Source organism: Myiozetetes cayanensis, unplaced genomic scaffold, assembly GCF_022539395.1.
Source record: "Myiozetetes cayanensis isolate MyiCay16 unplaced genomic scaffold, myiCay2020 scf5-8, whole genome shotgun sequence".
NCBI classification, from domain to species: domain Eukaryota; kingdom Metazoa; phylum Chordata; class Aves; order Passeriformes; family Tyrannidae; genus Myiozetetes; species Myiozetetes cayanensis.
The window spans coordinates 89313526-89331027 of NW_026087742.1; the positions used below are offsets into that span (position 1 = coordinate 89313526).

The following is a 17502-nucleotide window of genomic DNA, read 5'->3' on the forward strand; positions in this document are numbered from 1 at the left end:
CCTTCCAGTGATGGATTGAAAGGCAACTCCGCTACCAAAATCAATACAGAACTGAGCAGAGCTACTTTAAACTGAGGATCCTATAAAGAGACCTCAACAACTTTTATACTCTCCCAGACTTTGGGCTCCACCAATGACATAATGAATTCAGAAAGCCACACAATAAAACCCATCTCACTAAGCTCTCTCCATCTGGTTGGCCATGTATCTTCCAGCCAGACACATACGTATCACATGGGAAGAAGAAACTTTCCACAGTGAACAGCCATTTGGTTGTTACAAAGATTTTGTGTTCAGTCCTCAGAGCACTTAGTCATTTCACAACCCTAGCTATAGAACGCCTTACTCTCGGATAGCATTCATGCAATTTAATACAATAAACAGTGGAGAGTACAAAACCTGTAGTGAATCCTACTCTGATGACAATCACAGAACTTTTACTTTTGACTTACATTTAGATTTCTTAAATGCAACCTTCCAGCAAGCACAGTAACACGCACACAACCAGCTGCACGGCCACATCTCCAAAGAAACACAACAGCAATCCAGGCCACCACACCCCAGAGCCCAGCTCTGTCGCACTTCCCAGCCTCTAGCCATCTCCAGCAGTATGGAAGAACTGGCCTTTCCAAAGTGACTGGTGTCAAAGAGGGCTTTGAACGTCTGTAGAACAACAAGGTCTGTCACAGCATCTGTCAGGAGCAAGTTCCCAAGGTCAAGGACCCTCATCAAGAATACTGACAACAACTCCCTGACATTTAACCCTTAAAGCGTTTATCCTTCTGGAAAGAGACAATCTCTGAAAAAAAGCATACAGCAAACAGAATGATTTTGGCAAACTTTCCGCTCAAGGCCAACTACTGAAGCACTGTTCCTAGTCTATGTAAAATTTTCAGACCAGATAAAAATAAGTCTGAATATCTCTACAAGATTGCTTTTTTCAGAGGTGTTACTGATCAAGCAAATCAGTTTTCTATGGTTGCTCCTTAGAAAAGACTGGATCTAAAATAAACCCAATAACAAATATCAAGGGGTTTATATTATTTTCAGGTATAATATGGTAGTTGTAGTCAGCTTTTCATATGATCTTGCACTCTAAATATGTCACTGTGAGTTCTACTGGAGGAAGACAGCATTTAATATGAAATTATGTGATCAAGCACATGAAGAAGGGTTTGCTGTATCTGAACCCTTTATTGTAAATTGTTTGTGGTGCAAATTTCATCTTGTGCCACTCCTTTTATACTCTTAGCATCATTATCAAGGCATACAGTGTCACTGGAAGAAATATTCTTAACTTCAGTAACCAATTAAAAACCTTTAGGAAAAAAGTATTAAAACTTTTCTGTTTGTGTCATGGATTGGTTCATACCTAAATATGAATATGAATTACAGAATTTTAAGGAATCTCAAAACAAATTAACATATGAATGGTATGCAGAACAATTGCTCTGAATTACTACCAGCAAAATCAAAACTCAACTGCTTTCAGTTATGTAAATTGGAAATGTAGTGGCAGCACTGCAAAGGAGAGCCTAAGAAGTGCAAAGTTCAGGGAAAAGCCACGCATGCAGTTGCTCCAAAAATAACCATGGTCAGATAAAAGTCTGAAAGCAATTATTTGGGGTGAATATTGTACACAGGCCACTGCACTAAGCTTCTATAATTAAACAAGGCAAAAGTTCAGATGGTGCCTAATAAGCCATTTACTACATTAATTATATTCAAGTGTGGCAGTCTAATGCTTGGTAATAACTAACAACAAGGGAAATAATTTAAAGAAAGTATCTGATGTTGTAAATTTCTTTCTTTTTCATTCATCAGTACCAGTGTTGCCAGCCAGCCTTTCTAACACACTTCAAACACATGAAAGGGATACTGCTTAATGTCAGGAAGAGCTATTTAAGGGTTGTAAACCTTTATGCTGAGGAAGCCAACAGTCTTACTCGACAAAAATGATTTCTACACTGCAAAACTAGTAGCAAAGTCAGATTTTCCATTCCTTGAAGCAAGTCCCAAAGTTCCAATGCCACAGGGGCAACCAATTTATTTTTTTTAGCAACAACAGCATCTCAACAGACCTTCACAGAACAACAGATTTCCCACTGACCCTGTTCCCTGGATTTGCCTTCACACTGATCACACAGCCTTTGAGGGCATCTGTGATTTTAACAGTATTTGCAGCAATTTCTTAACAAGATAATTAATATTAGAGAGGTATTTAATATATGTTGGCTTCTTTTAATGCCATTAGTAGCTAAATACATGGAAAATGAGCCTGTACCATATGCCCAAGTACTTCTCTGTAGACCACTAGCCAATTCCCTAGCAAATACAGAGAAGTTTCCAAAATGCAATCTGAAAATTACTGCAGAGAGATCTGCTTACTATTTCTGAAGGACCAGTAGCATTCCAACAACTTATGTAAAATCCAGCATGCTCCAATAGCATATGCAGTAACTAGCACATGCAGCATCAATTCACAATGCAATTGTTAGGATGCTACCAACAGGATGCTGTTCTATCTCATTTCACTAATCTGCAATAGAAAAAAATCATTCTGAACTGTTACAATTATTTTCTATTTCGTTTTAATTTTAAATCAGGAAACAGTCTCTCTAGATTTTATTTATGCACAACTCTATGATTAACCTAAGAGTGCATAAAACAATCATTCTGCAGATTTCAAAGGACAAAAGATAAGGTGAATATATAACTTTATCCATGATGTCGTTTCACTAGGACGTGTACATATGCAACTCTAACATCCTTTTAGGCTACTTTTATAAAGTTTTGTAACACTTTCACTATTGTTTGGCCTTTCTTTTCATTTCCTCTGTAGAAAATACATCACAAAACATAGATGTAAAGGTCTGTAACCTTGCAACAAACCTATAACATTTTGTATACATCCTCCAACTCTGAACGTGCAGTGTGGACAATGCTGGGAAATCCTGTCCTCTGCCCAGATGAAGTGCAGAACAGAAAAGAGTTCTCTGACTACCACACCAGGAGTTGTAGAGGTCCTAAACGCCATCAGAGAAGACTTCTGTCTACAAATAGTTCAAAGTCTTCACTTGCAAGATTTCAAAACGAGCACTTACACAGCAAATTGCAAGAGGAGCCCTGCCTCCTGCAGCAGGGGTGTCTGCAAAGACACCTCTTTGTTGTCAGCTGCAGAAATCAGTGCTGAACGTCCTTGGGTTTGAATACACAGACAGGACCTCACCTCCAGACCCTTTATCACAGCTTCTCATTCAGCCAATATAGCACATCTTTTCCCAGTAGTGCAGCGTTTGATCTTAGCAAGCCACACACAAAACCAGTAGGCAGCTATGGCAGGATTTCAAGCAGTATTTTAATCAGAAATGCGTATGTGAGAAAAATACCTCGAAACTATAGTTCGAATTTATAAAAATAATAAACCCCCTCATAAAAAAAAACACACACACAACAAAAAACACACAAAAAACAACTCACTGCAAGAACTTCATCCTTAAATGGAAAAAATGTAGTAATTCTTTCCCTATATCCAACAGCCCCACGTTATCAAAACAAGCTGAATTACTTTCACGAGTTTACCAAACAAACAAATAAAAAAGATGCATACATACATATATAAACATTAAAATTACCTGGATGCAAACACCACGCCTGAAAAGTTTCATTGCAAAAGGGTTACAGTTCAGAAAGTTTGCAAGACTGAAAAAGGAAAATCAGATTGAAAAATGTGCGAAAACCATAACCTTGAGCTTTGTCGCTGCCTTCTGCCTATCTCCTAACAGTTCCCTACACGTGAAGAAATGAGATGACTAAACCTTACTCCAAAAGATCACCTAAATTACTTGAATGAGTAACCCAAATTTTTTCTAGTACCAAATGAAACACATTGCCATGACAAAATGAACTACAAGTGGTACAGTTGAGTACTAGAGATGGTAACATTACGGATAAAATATAGACAGAGACCACAGAAGTGATCTACACCGCTTATTAGAGGTAAATTCGCCGATACTCTTTTCTTCTGAGAATACTTGATTTTTATATGCTGACACAGCTGCCTAACTATTGATAAGAGCAATCTGCAAGAGCAAATATAGAACAGAACAGCCTTGAAAAGCAACCACAGAAAAGGCTCTCATTTAAATTCCTGGAAAGCACTGCTTCTCTAAACGTATCTATTCAAGCCCTCTTGTGAAGGCGAACCCTCCTAAAACACACTCCGCACGCTCCCCGCCTGAAATCTGTAAAGGCAAGAAGCCACTAAGCTGTGCCACTGAGAACCCATGTGGCTTCACCTACAGGATTTTCCTCCCCGCAAACGCTGCACAGTAGAAATCCTCCTTTTCACCAGCACCACCACCGCCCCCCGCCAAAAAAAAAAAAAAAAAAAAAAAAAAAAAAAAAAAAAAAAAAAAAAAGAGAGAGAGAAGTGCTCTCGGCCCGGGGGTGCCACTACGTACCGCCGGGCGCTCAGGGCTCTCTGGGGGCCCTGCTCCCCCGAGGTGCAGCAGCCGGGGCGGCGCGGGCGCTCCGCCTCGCCGCGTCCCACGCGGTGCCGCTCCCCCCGCATGGTGGTGGTGGCCGCCGCACGCACAAAGCGCAGGGCGCGGGCACCGCCGGGGGCGGGCGGCACCGCGGCTCTCGCCCGATCGCAAGCGGCACCGGCACCGGTGCCGGGAGGTGTCACGGGCGGCTCGCAGCAGCGCAGCGCGGCACAGCTCGGTTCAGCTCAGCTCGGCTCAGCTCAGCTCAGCTCGGCGCCGCCCCCGCCCCCCGGGCGCTGCCCTCCCCCGGGAGCCACCGCCCGCCGGGGCCGCCCCCACACGCGGCCGAGCACCCCCCGCGCCGCCGCCCGGCCCCTCCTGGGATGGGGGCTGCCCCCGCCCCGGTACCTCGCGGGCGGGGCCGAGCGCTACGGCGGCGAGGCGGAGCTTGCGCGGGCTGACGGGCGGAGCGGGCCGGGGCCGCGGCGGGGCGGGCATGTCGGGCTGCCCCGCGGCCGTGCCGCGCTCTCCCGGCTCATTGTTCGCGAAGGGCAGCGGCGGGCGGGGCGGCCCCGGCGGGGGCGGGCGGCTGCGGCGGGGGGGTCACTCCGGCGGCGGGGGAAGTGCCGCACCTTCCTCCGCACAGGCAGGGGTTTGGCGGCAGCGCTGCATCTTTTCCCCTGGGGGGAGTGTGTGGGGCCGGCGCGGCGGGGCATCTTCCGCCGCGCCGGCCGGGGACGGGGGGATGCGCGGGGATGGGTTGCTGGCGTTGCGCCTTCCCCCGCTGTGGTGTGGCGGGGCCGGGGGGCCGCGGGGCCACTCTGCACCTTCAGGGCTCTGTGCTGGAGAAGTTCAAAGCGGCGGGGGAGGGTGGGAGGTGTATGGGCTGGGGTCGGACCGGCAGCCTTCTCGCCTTGTCCCTGTGTCCCTGGCCCGCCGAGCGCGGGGAGCGTCGCGGGGCTTCGGCATCGGGACCCCGGCGGGGGCAGCGGGGGTTCTCTGTGGCCAGTCCGAAAAGTCGAAGGCATAGTCCTTTATTCAGCCCTTCCCCATGAGCCGGGCCGGTGGGACTCCCGCAGCTACGCAGTGTGGAAGCGCCGCAGCCGGCTTTGGCTTTTTTAAGATTAGGCTTCGTTAATTAAAGAAATATTTTAAGCTTAAAGGTCTCCTGAGAAGAAACACATTAACTCGCTCATCAAGCGGGCAGAAAAACAGTGTGATGTAGGGCTGTTGGATCAGCGATCACAAAGGAAAGGAGAGATCAGAGAGATGTTACCGGAGCTGCGGTAAATGCTCCCTCCTGCCGCCGGACCCACACGGCACTACTCTCTCCGGTGGAGCTTCCAGTGTCTAGCGGCACAGGAACAGAGAAATGTTTGCGGTGCAGTCGTTGCTGTCCTTTCTAAGCTTGCTGAACGGCTAAAAGTATCTTAAAGCATATTTTACTTTTTGTTCTAATTTAATAGTAGTTTACTTTGCAAATGGCCTAAGTCAGTCTTTGCTTACAAAGTATGGGGTAATGACAGATGACCTTTTTTATTTTTTTTGTACTGAATCTATGCTCTAGATAAGCATCTGTGTAAATGCATCTGAGACTGTAGCTTCTTTGTGCCCATATTTGTAAAGTGTAAGATGATCGGAACAGCATGCCTGCAAAAGGCACGCCTTCAAAGCTGTGAAACAAGTGTCGAAATAAAAGCCATTAGGAAAAAAGGTGCAATTTGCTAAATTAAGAGGTAACATCACAAGGATGTGAAAGACAAAACACAATCAAGAATAGGTTAACAGTTTAAAAACGACGATTGTTGTGATAACACTTCATGCCAAAAGCAAATAATGATTGTAAAGAGTTCAACTACTTCCCTTTAATTGAGGAATTTCATGAATTGCAAAGCAATTTATGAATAAAAATAGCATATTTTCCCCTCAGTCTAGGACATTGCGAAAATAAATTTCAAATCTAGAGCTAATTTCAAAAATATAAAAATCCTCATTTATCAGTGAGATACGATCTGATGCAAATGGGTTGTCTTACATATATAAAGACAACAAAAATTCTGTTGAGAGGCACTGTGATGTAGATGTATCCACAAATTGGTTCTATGGGAATGCTGCTGCTTGAGGGGTAGTCCTGTATAGCATTCATTCAAAAATTTAGATTTATAAACATAATTAGCAACTAAGGGATGGATATTTTTCCAGGTTTTTTTTTTTTTTTCCCAGACTTGCTGTCTATAGAATGATATTCACGTGTTTTAAGAAGCAAAGTGAAAGGTGGATACTGCTAATTCAATTTTTTAAAATTATTTATTTAAATTTAAAGTAAGAATCTAAATCTGTACAACTCTACAGACATACCCATCTGTTACTATTTTAAAATGGGCTGTTCTTTAGTAGGCTTATTTTAATATACCAGTGAAATAGAACTTCAGTTTGGAATAGAATGTTAATGAATAGCATAAATTAAGTGAATATTACAGGGAAGCTGGTAACACTAGTATATTATACGTGGGAATCTGAGATAGTTTAAGCACAATATCAGGAAAGCTTGTTGCCTGAAGACTTCCCCTTTTTTCAGCAAAACACAGAATGGGCAGTTGGATTGGTGACAAATAACATTGGTTGAGCACAATTTTTATTGACTGCAGTGGGAGTCTCCCCAACACATCTAAATGTAAAATTTATCTGCAGAAGGCAGGAGGAGTTAGTCTGCAATCCAATAAAGTTTGCTTCAGCCTTTTACATTCTGCTTTTGGCTTAGACTCTGAACTCCATAATGGAAGAACTCTGCATCCTGTTTATTTCCAACCACTGGCCTGATTCTGCCTTCAGTTTCAGCGGAGTAATAAAGAACAGCTTCTCTGGAAGCCAGAAAGTGAATTGGGATAAGGTCTGTGAGATCAATATTAGGCCCCCATGATGTGAGAGCAGCCTGGGGAAGGATTTGAGATCAGAGGACAAAGTAATTGCTGGCGAGTCCAGAATGGTAAAGTATTTACTTTCACACATTCACAGCTTGAAGAATTTGTCTTTTATATAAATTGATAGCAATAGGGTAAAGTTACACACAGTAGCAGTTGCTTTGTTATTGAGTTTGACGACTGATACAGATGCATCTATCACTTTGGTTTGCTACTGTGTTAGAGCAGTGCATATAAATAAAGGGGATAAATAACCTAATTTACTATGAGCAAGAGTCATAGTATATTAAAAATGGTGACACAGGGAAAGCTCTCGCCTCTCCTGGAAAAAGTTTTATAACAGATCTTTGTAGTCATCATTTAAACTGGCAGGTACAGCACACAAAGGTCCTTAAAGCCCAAGCACAAGCTTATTTAACCTTTTCAAAATATATTCTTGGCTAATATGGCTCCACTGATGGAAAGGAGATTTTTTTCCATTGGCTTTACCAAAGATGAATATCATCCAAGTAATTGCAATTTTATTTCAGAACTATTTTGGTTTTGAACAAAAGAAGTGCTATTAAGCTTATATGAATGAGTAAGCATAGGTTACCCACAAATTGTGCTTCTGCCACTACTTATGGTTCCCTGAGATATCTTTCTTCCATTACTCCTGAAGGGGACATGTTAGGTGGATTACCACTGTCTTTTTGCAAACCCTCCAACAGCTTGGGGAAGTGTGCTTTCCCTGCTTGGGGCAGGAAAGGAAGTAGAATGCTTCAGCCTGGTGCCTTCAGCACCTCGTGAGGCATTGAATCTTCTGGCTCTTCAGCAGTGCTGCCTCTAGGTAAGGCTCTTTTGGCTGGGCATTCCTGTCCTGCTGCATCCAGAGACCATCCAGATGCATTTCAGTGTTGTTCAGCTGCTGATGTGGATTTAGGATCGGAGCCTACAGAGCTCAATTAACAACTCTCCCTTAGGAAAGAGAGTGGCCTGGTTTCTTTTTCTCATACCTTCTCATGGCAGATGATTGGCAGAATTGCCTCTTCTCCAAAGCCAGATGTGTCTTTTCCCTTCAGAAACATCTTGACAAAATTCTCCTGGACTCAGCGGTGAGGTGGTTTAGTTTCAGATGCCTATGTAGATTTGGCTGGGCTCAGAGGGCTTGTTGCATCCTGGCTGACGGGTACTGGTTGGTGTGTGTTTGTGTACAAAGATTTTCCAAGGACTCTTTTTGCTTGCACAGGACTGACAGGGGAAAAAATAAGAGAAGAATGTTGGCCAACATGTCATAGATAATCTCAGACAGAATTCTATGTGTATCCTCTTCCACATGTGTCTGAAGAGCCAGCCCAGTTGCTGTCTAGTGTTTTGTTGTGTCTTGGCAAGGTGCAGTAGGAAACACAATGAATTATGAATCCATAGTGTGCACTGAGTGTGAGCTGTACTGTCTCTGAAGCAGCCCTGGGACTCAAAGATATAATGGACACAATGTCTTTCTAGTTTTCTCTGGTCTTGTGGGAAAGTGCTAACTTACTGCTGACCTGATCTGTATTAATAAATGATTCTTATCCTTCATTGCTGTCTTAAGTGTGGAACCTGATAAGCCGAGTCACAGCCTATTCTTTGCTTTCCTCTCCCTAATATTTGCCTTAGGAAGGAAGCATGGACTTCATGTCTACAGTGTGAACTTTGAACCACACCCAGATCACTTGTCCATTTACTCCCTTGCACATGCAAGTCTCCTCATGATCTTTGTCAAGAATTCAGATTCATGAGAAACAGTAAAGTGCTGCAAGGAGAAGACAAAGGTACAGGGCCTACTTCTGCTTGGATTTTTCTGCCAGTTGTCATATTACTGCAGAAGTTATACTCAAGCTGTGAAAAAGGGTGGTCTTCAGCTGCATTTGTAAAACACACGAGTAATAGGGTCAGGACTTCAACATGAGCAGGGCTGGGAGCTCCTTTCTGTTCCTTCTGGTTCTCCATCCCACTGACCTCAGCAGTTGTCCTCCAGCCAGTGTTTTCATGGCACTGCACAAGCATTATAGGCAGAGTCACACAGTAAAGTCACAAACATCATAAATCTGAGTTCTTCATGTTAACAAGATCACAAAGCCTACACAAGCAGAAGACTAGCACCCTAAGGACATGGGCAGTAAAACATTCCTAAAGGCTGGCTGCTTTGGTGAACTTGAAAAATATTCTCATCCACTCTTCTGCTGAAGCACTGGAAGTTTCTTTCCATTTTGTCCTCTGTTATATATTACTACTAGCATCGCTCATTGGGTGCTAGGTGCCTTGACTCCTTGTTAAATTCTAATCAAAGTTGAAGATGCTAAAGTAATTCACAGCTTTTGGGGAATTTTTATTAAAAATCAGTCAGTGCCAGACTTCACTGGAATTCAAAACCTGAATATTCTGGTATGTTAATAAACTTCTAGAGATAGATGAGTTTTGAAGCAAATTTTATACACAAAATTGCTTTGAATTAATTTCTGCCTGCACTCTGCACTGTTGTGATATATGGTAGCATTACTGATGAGCTGCAGTGAACTGGCTCTTTGGTTGAAAAGGTTAACTGAAATAAACAGAGGTTTATGTGGCAGGTTTTTGAAGAAAAAAAATTTACCTCATCTGCTAAATCATCAAGATGGGAGAATGGAGAAAAAAATTGGCTTTGGAATGACAGTTTTCTCAATGTATGGGGGGATACTTCCTTCCAAAGAAGAAATGCATATTTGCCAGGACAGTGTTATCAGCAGGGAGACAAATACATATTCACTCCCTGAAACCTTTGCAGGCAGAGAGCCTGTTCTGCCCCAGCCTGCCCAGTGCAGCACATGCTGGCTCAGAAGCAGCCCAGCCTGCGCAGAGAGGGAGGCCAGGGCAGTGTGCAAGGCCAGGATTAATCTCTTCAGTCTGGGCAGCATGTGGTACCACAGTGAAGTGTGTACCTTCATGGATGAGAAGAGGCATCTCCTGTTTTGCCACCTCTTTCCCTTCTCTGACCTTCCAGCGACTACTGTGGAAATCTGATTTACGGCCCCTGTACCTGAAGGAATCTAGAAGATCCTTCCATTTGGAAGGCTGATCGCCACGACCAGCCTTCATCTCTGTAGATTAAGGGTCTATAACCAAAAAATCAAAAAAGAGTGCCCTGATGCCATTTGATGGGAGAGCTCTCCAAAATTCATCCTTGGTGCTTTCTCCTACTGCAGGTGTCCCTCATAGTGTTGTCTGGCCAACAACATTTGCTGTTCAAGGGCAACATGCAACGTTCCTGATGGTAGGTTTCATAGTCTGAAGCAGGGTTGCAGCTTTGCAGAAAGTCACATACACTGGTTTCACCTGGTTAGGAACTGCTGAAGAAAGCTAGTTTTCTGACAGGAATGACTTCATGCTTTGAAAATGGGTCATCATTTTCTTCGTGATTTAAAATGCAAGGGAACTTTCCCAGGAGTAACTTGGTTGCTGGTTATTCATTGCTCCAGAGCTGGTTATTGCTAGAACAGTGTTTCATGTAACTTTGTATTTGTCCTGGAAAATACTGCCTTGGTTTCTGCTGCTGTACATGGACTGAAAAAACGCCACGGCTCCATCTCCTCTGCAGGGGAGTGCAGATAGATCAGTGTAGCAAAGCTGCTCTCATCATGCATACTTTCCAAATGCTTTATGACAAGTAAAGAAATATGAACAGTACTCTGGTTTAATGGCAGTTTGCATACATACAGGCAATGTATCATACTTCAAATATGCAAATACTTTTTTTTTTTTTTTTAAGATAGTTAAAATTGCAATCAGTGTATGGGAAGGTTTAGCCAAATAATGTCACAAAGTGAGTCAGCAATTTTTCCCCTCCACTGCTAATAGGAAGAGTTGGCAAAACCTGTTCCTGTCTTGTTTTGGTATTTTCAGTTCAGAACTTTACAGTGCAAACATTACCTGGTTTGTTTAAATAATAAAGGCAGGAGTTCTGATGTCAGTATGGGAAAACAATTCTTAGGCTGGTTGATTTTGTGTTCCACACCTTTTTGGAGACACCAAATATACCATAGAATTTTATTCTACTTTACAAGACTCTTGAATGTGTTGCAGTTACTTTTGCAAAGATGTTGAATATGTTGCTGAATTTGGTTGAATAGAAGTTGTTACATAAAAAATGAGAAAGTAAATAGAGACATATGAGAAAACCTGTGTTTTGAAATGGTGTCACTTTTCTGCAAGGAATAGTCATTGAGAAGACAACTTTAATTAAAGTCTTTATTTTCCAGCACATTTCACAGTTTAAAGATAGTAAACAGGAAGCACTGTTTCCCATTTGGTGATAAAATTTACTCTTTCCCTGAAAAAACCCCAAAATAAAGACAATTTTGTGAGGGCACATTCTACTCCTATATATACCAGCAGGTATAGAGGAGAAGGATTGTCCTGTTGTCAGGAGGTAGGTGGCATTTGAACACCTGTCACCACTGCTGCACATGTCCCTTTTTCCTGATTCTCTTGCTCCAACTGAAGTTGCCTAAGTCTTACTCAGGTCTTCATGCACAGAAGTGAACTTTACTGTTTCTGTTTTCTATGCTCTTGTTGAAGAAAATGGATGCCTTTCTCTATCTTTCCATCTCCCCATCCAAACCTACCCCTTTTATGCTCCAAGATTTTCTGCAGCTTTCTTCCTGTGGCAGTACCCTTCTCAAATTTGCAGTTTGCTCCAAGACAGAAATATCTCTTTTTATGGCAAGAGGTGGATCAAGTTGTTAAAATCTTACTGAGAAGTTGAGGTCAATGTTTGAGAAGCATTGTTCTATTTTTCCTGATGTTTTTAAGGAAATGGCTACTCTTCCTCACGAGGAGCAGATATTTGAAACCCATATCCCAGTTGGGCACCCTATGGCTTCTGGCCTGTCTCTAGTAAATGCTTCTCTTTCTCTCTGGATTTTGAACAAAGAGTCTTGAACTGCAAAAGGAAATGCCATTGAAATGGATGTGTTTCTATATTCATTAAATTGTAATTTTCTGGCAAAAATAACAGTTTGAAAAATTGTTATCAAGATAGACTGACAGAGCATATATAGCTCTAAAAACAGAGAAAATGCTAAAGACAATTACTTGGGTCCAAACTCTGTTCTCAGCTTCAGAGGCAAAGTATGGGTGCAGCTGAGGGCATGCACCCTTTGATTTGCCTGAGAAGTAAAGCATTTCTCCAAACAAGTGAATTGAATATTGTGTCCCTTTTAGTGCAGGGATGATTACACAACCCTGTTTATTCTCTGGGTTTTTTTTCAGCTCATCCATCATTTACAGCTCAGATTTCTGCAGTGATTTCACCAAGTTGGTTTGCTGTATAATGCAAAATGAAAGTCAAGTTAATTTCGCGCTCTACCCACCTCAGTCTGATTAACTCAAATTAAATTTTGTGCTAATAAGTCTGAGTGTGTGACCATAATTGGAAAACCTTGAGTTCCTCTGACTGCAGGGAAAGTGCTGTTTTCCCCTGCATCATGAAAACATCTGAATCATAACATCTGGGAAATTTGCAACAAACAATGGTATCAATTTGGGGCCTCCATATAAAGTTTTTCTGTTTCTCATCAGGGACTATGAATACATATCTATATCACATTGCAGCTCTTGGAACATTTGGCCCATCTGCCCATCAGAGGAAAACTAAGAGAGCAGTGACACACCTAATAAGGGGAAACTGCTGAACATCTGTGTTTCTCCATTACATGGAAATCCTCTCGGACTAATAACTGGCTGCTGTACCTTAAATAACTGGACAATTACTTAAATCTGTTACCAAGGTCTGAATGGGTCAAGTTAGTGGGAAGACTCACTAAGGTTGCAATCATTCACCAACCATTTGGAGAAATTAAAAAAAAAAAACCCAAAGTGAGAACTGAAAGTCTGGTGAGGAGGGAGGGAGGGAAGGGAGAGGGAGGGGAGGGAAGGTTTTGATCTAAAGAAAAAGAACACTTCAGCATGGCACAGAAAGAGCATGGTAAATGTGAGAGTTTGAGTTTATAGTCTTATTCTGTTTATATCTATATCTATATCTTCATTGTATTTGCTAGCGTAAAGAGTTACTGTTTTCCTTAACTCTGGAAATGACCTCTTGCTCTAACTATCACCTGCTTCCAGAAGAAGCAAATCATAAAACCTAAGTAAAACTAGGGCAGGTAGAGTTTGGGAGAAGGTAACTTTTTGTTCTGCGAAATCCTGGTGTCAGTGAAGGCATGCACCTGTGTGAGACCAAGGTGCATTTGTGAGACCTAGGAAATGTGCCCAAGTACCTGGCATCAGAGATGATGCGGGAGCATGCTGAGATTCCAGTAGTGTAGAAGCACATAAATCCTGTTGGATTACAAAGAGAAAAGCCTAGTAAATGTCAAACAGTATGGAAGTAGTTGTAAATATATATTCCTGCATTATAATGGAACATCTACACTTCCTGATGGGAATTCATGGGGGTGTATATCATCCATGGGCTATCTCCCATAGCAGAAGGAACATCATGATTGCACAGCAAGTTTATTAAGTATGAAACAAATCAGCAAACCCTTTAAAAAGCAAAGTCTCTTATAGCATACCATCCTAAAGAAGGGTTTGAGAGTCAGAAATATCAGCACTCACTAGAGAGTGGTTGAGCAGGTGTTTTGAAGTTAAGCCCTGTTCTCTAACCTTTTGATCAATGGGTATTCGCTATTATTTTCTATAGAGGTAGGATCAAATGCAGAGGTATGATGAAACATCTAACTGGAAGGACTGTGGCACCACTTTTGTGTGTCACTATCAGATCTGAATTTAGTTTTAGCAATAACAAAATGGGCTTCTCCTTCTTGTTCTCTGTCTCTCTGACAAACAGCCTTATAAACAAAGCATTCACAGAGAGGAAAGAACAAATTGTACATGGCTCTAACCACAACATGGTTTTGGTCTGACTGCCCCATAATATAGGAAAATAAGAGTACAAAAGAACTGCAAATAAGATAACGGTCTGAGCACAAGCTAGCCTACCTGTACATCACTTCTACTGCAAAATTAAGCAATGGCATCTGGGTTTGTGTAGCAAATAGCCCTAAATTTCTTTCCTCCCTGCTGCTGTGGGAGTTTAATTTAACCAGGGAGTATTATCTGTATGTGACATCATCTTGAAACAACAGCTTTAAAAGTGGAGGCAGGTAATATTCCCCATTAATTATATTCCACATCTGTACAGCATATACAGTGCACTGTGGATAAATAGAGCAAGCTTTGGCAGGGAGTTTCCTGAATATCTGTAGCCGTTTCTCATTTACAGTTTTCTCATTGTTTTGTACAATGGGAGCAGACTGGTCTCTAGCAGTGGATGGGGAAGGGTAGGATTTTAATGAGGTGTGAGTGTTAAACAAATGAAGGGCACTCCATCTCCCAGTACTGTGCACTGCCACCACTTTAGTGGAAGTCAGCTGTGAAACCTAGTGTTTGAACACCAAATATACACCCAATGTGTCAACACTAATGATGACATCTTTTTTTTTCCTTTTTTTTTTTTTTTACTCTAGGTATGGGGAGTATTTTTTTTTCTTTTTTGCAAATAAAACACATGAATCAAGATTCCAAGGATGGAGTTGAAATATCAGTAGTTGTGTATTGACATATATACATCTGGTTGTGATTTGGTTTAGATGCCTGATGAGCCCTCATTTTAACACTTATATTTGGCTGCAACAGGACAAAGGCACAGGGAAATCTCTTCAAGAGTAAAGATCTCACCTGAACCATGGGAAACTCTGAAAGCATAGAGATATTTTTCTGGCAAAAGGAATAAAATAGCGTGCAATGTTCTCCTATTGATCTTAGTAGTTACTATTGTTAGTAGGTTGCTACAAGCTGGTGGTGCTGTCTCAGAGCCTGCCAACCTGTTCCAAGTGTATGCCAAGTGTGTGCTCTCTCCCACATCCACACTAGCTAGAGAGGAGACTCCAAGTCACGCTGCTCTGTTCTTTTCCAAGTGCTCCCACTCTCTAACTCCTCACACTCTTCATGCTAAAGCCAGAGGATGAGACAAGGATAGACTTCAACCCACTTAGGTTGTGGTATGCTTTTGAGTGGTTTGTTTGGCCTCAATAGATAAGTCACAGATTTTCTTGTCATTGTGACTGGTTCCTGCTATATTATCAGCTTGAATGTTGCTGAGGGGTTTTTGAACTGGGGATGCGACTGGGTTCTTAACAGTCTGTGGCATATGGGAATATGCATCAAGCCAATGAGAATATTTCATCACAAAGGAGCTGTTGAAAGAACACGTCATATACACCTGCCAAGAAGCATCTCAAATAATTGAGCTGATGATAGTGGAACGAGTAAAGTGTTTGTGAGAGAGTGACACCACATCCAGCACACAGAGGACTAGCATTATAATTAATTAATGCTCATAGATATTTCCTTCGCACAGATGCTATGCTTTTCTGTACTTCATCTTTGACAGGGGAATGTAGGAGAAGTGAAAATGCTCTGTCATTTTTGTCATGTCTTCCCTCTTGTTAATGCCTCACACAATTGGTGGTTTCAAGGTCACTTTATTTACTGACAATTCTCTTTCACCAGCAATACCAACTTTGTGCTAAAACAAATCAAAATATGTTTATTGTAACATCCCCTCTGGATCCCCTAATCCTCCCCATTCCTAACAGTGGTAAAATAACAATAAGATTAATCATATAAAATTAAAATTTTCTGAGAGTGCAGAGCCATGGTGTTTAATGACAAGCCACATTATTCAAATAGGAATAAAAATATTTATAGATTGTGTTTTTCAGATGGTTTTGCAATAAAACCAGCATGGGTAATGTATGATGAGATTCCACAATCACTTTTCTCCCACATACATATTGATGGAAACCCTTGGCTGAATACAACAGCATATATCTCTTTTTTCAATCAGTGTGTATGTTATTACTGTAGAGGTGGAAGAGGTGCATACATAAACCACTCACTACCCTACCTGCAGTAACAGAGCCACAGGTCATTGCTTGGATGCATCCATCTGAATTTTTGTTATTTACATCATTTAATGAAGGTGTATTCCTGCCAGCATCCCCTTGGAATGCAATTGTCAACAGATCTGAGTGTTACCAAGACTTCTGAAAAATAAGGTAAAAACTTGGCAAGATAATTGCAATCTCTAATATTTTTTTAAGTTGAACATGTAACAACAGTAGCACATCTTGGTACCAATTTTTTAAGGTTACCTTAAACTGGAATAATAGGATGAAAACATTTTACTCTGATTATAACACTTGTTCCTTTCTTAGGTGTCTAGAGCATGATGGAGATTTGTGTCATGTTGTATCCTGGCAGCCGGAAGTTCTCAGGATATTAGTACAGGAATGGCAGTTTCATACAGTCTGAATAATTGGGTCCATATGTGCTTGTGCATGAAATATGCCTATGGACACTCTTAACTGGTCCCTTACTGACAAGGTGACGTTGGTTCTGATGTGGTCTTTGCTTAACTTTCTTATTCTCTAAGGCAGCATCTCTGGTTTCTTTGCTACCTATGCCATTTTTTTGCATTGCTGTCATTTTGAAGAGTGATTTTTCTTTTAGTCTGGCAGCATAATTTCTTGTGACAGCCACGCACTGAGTTTGTGGGTTCTCATTAATTCACCACAGGCTTTCCCTTCATTTACAGGTGTATAACCTCCACAAAAGATGCAAACACTGACAGTTATGTTTTGATTGTGAAACGGATTTTATCAGTACTTGCATCATCCTAATAGTTTTAGCAGTATTTTTTGTTTAATTTCAGTCAACTTGAATTAATTCTTATTGAATTTTTCTCAAATATTGCCTAGTACTGGATTAATTTCATCCCTATAAATAAACACAGAATCCTTCATTAGTAAGATTGTTAGAAACCATTCTGTGAGTTCACTTTGGATCTTGTATCTAGTCATTAAATTCATGGCTTGACAGTACTGGAGTAGCTTTTTCGAGATAACTGTTTAGATATTCACCTAGCATCTAGCCAAGCACTGTCCATGTTCCTCCCTCTTTTTTCTACTCTGGTTAACAAAAAAATGTGCAGTAGTTCCTTCTTTATTGTGACCTCCAGTGAAGTGCAAGCC

At 41.7% G+C, this 17502-nt stretch overlaps 1 protein-coding gene across 3 annotated transcripts in view; it reads right to left on the reverse strand.

The window, feature by feature from the left end:
- ST6GAL2 (ST6 beta-galactoside alpha-2,6-sialyltransferase 2) overlaps positions 1-17502 on the reverse strand; it is a 174694-nt gene that overhangs the window by 47117 nt on the left and 110075 nt on the right. Inside the window, exons 1-2 of one of the 3 annotated variants that reach the window (XM_050332607.1) lie at positions 4464-4498; positions 3636-3702 (exon numbers count right to left, since the gene is read on the reverse strand). The exons of 1 other annotated variant lie outside the window; for it this stretch is intronic. In XM_050332607.1, coding sequence (XP_050188564.1) covers positions 3636-3668 — 33 coding nt within the window. In that variant the 5' untranslated portion in view covers positions 3669-3702; positions 4464-4498. Of the gene's footprint in view, positions 1-3635; positions 3703-4463; positions 4557-17502 lie in introns of those variants that run through there. One more of the 3 variants, XM_050332608.1, reaches the window with a different exon arrangement.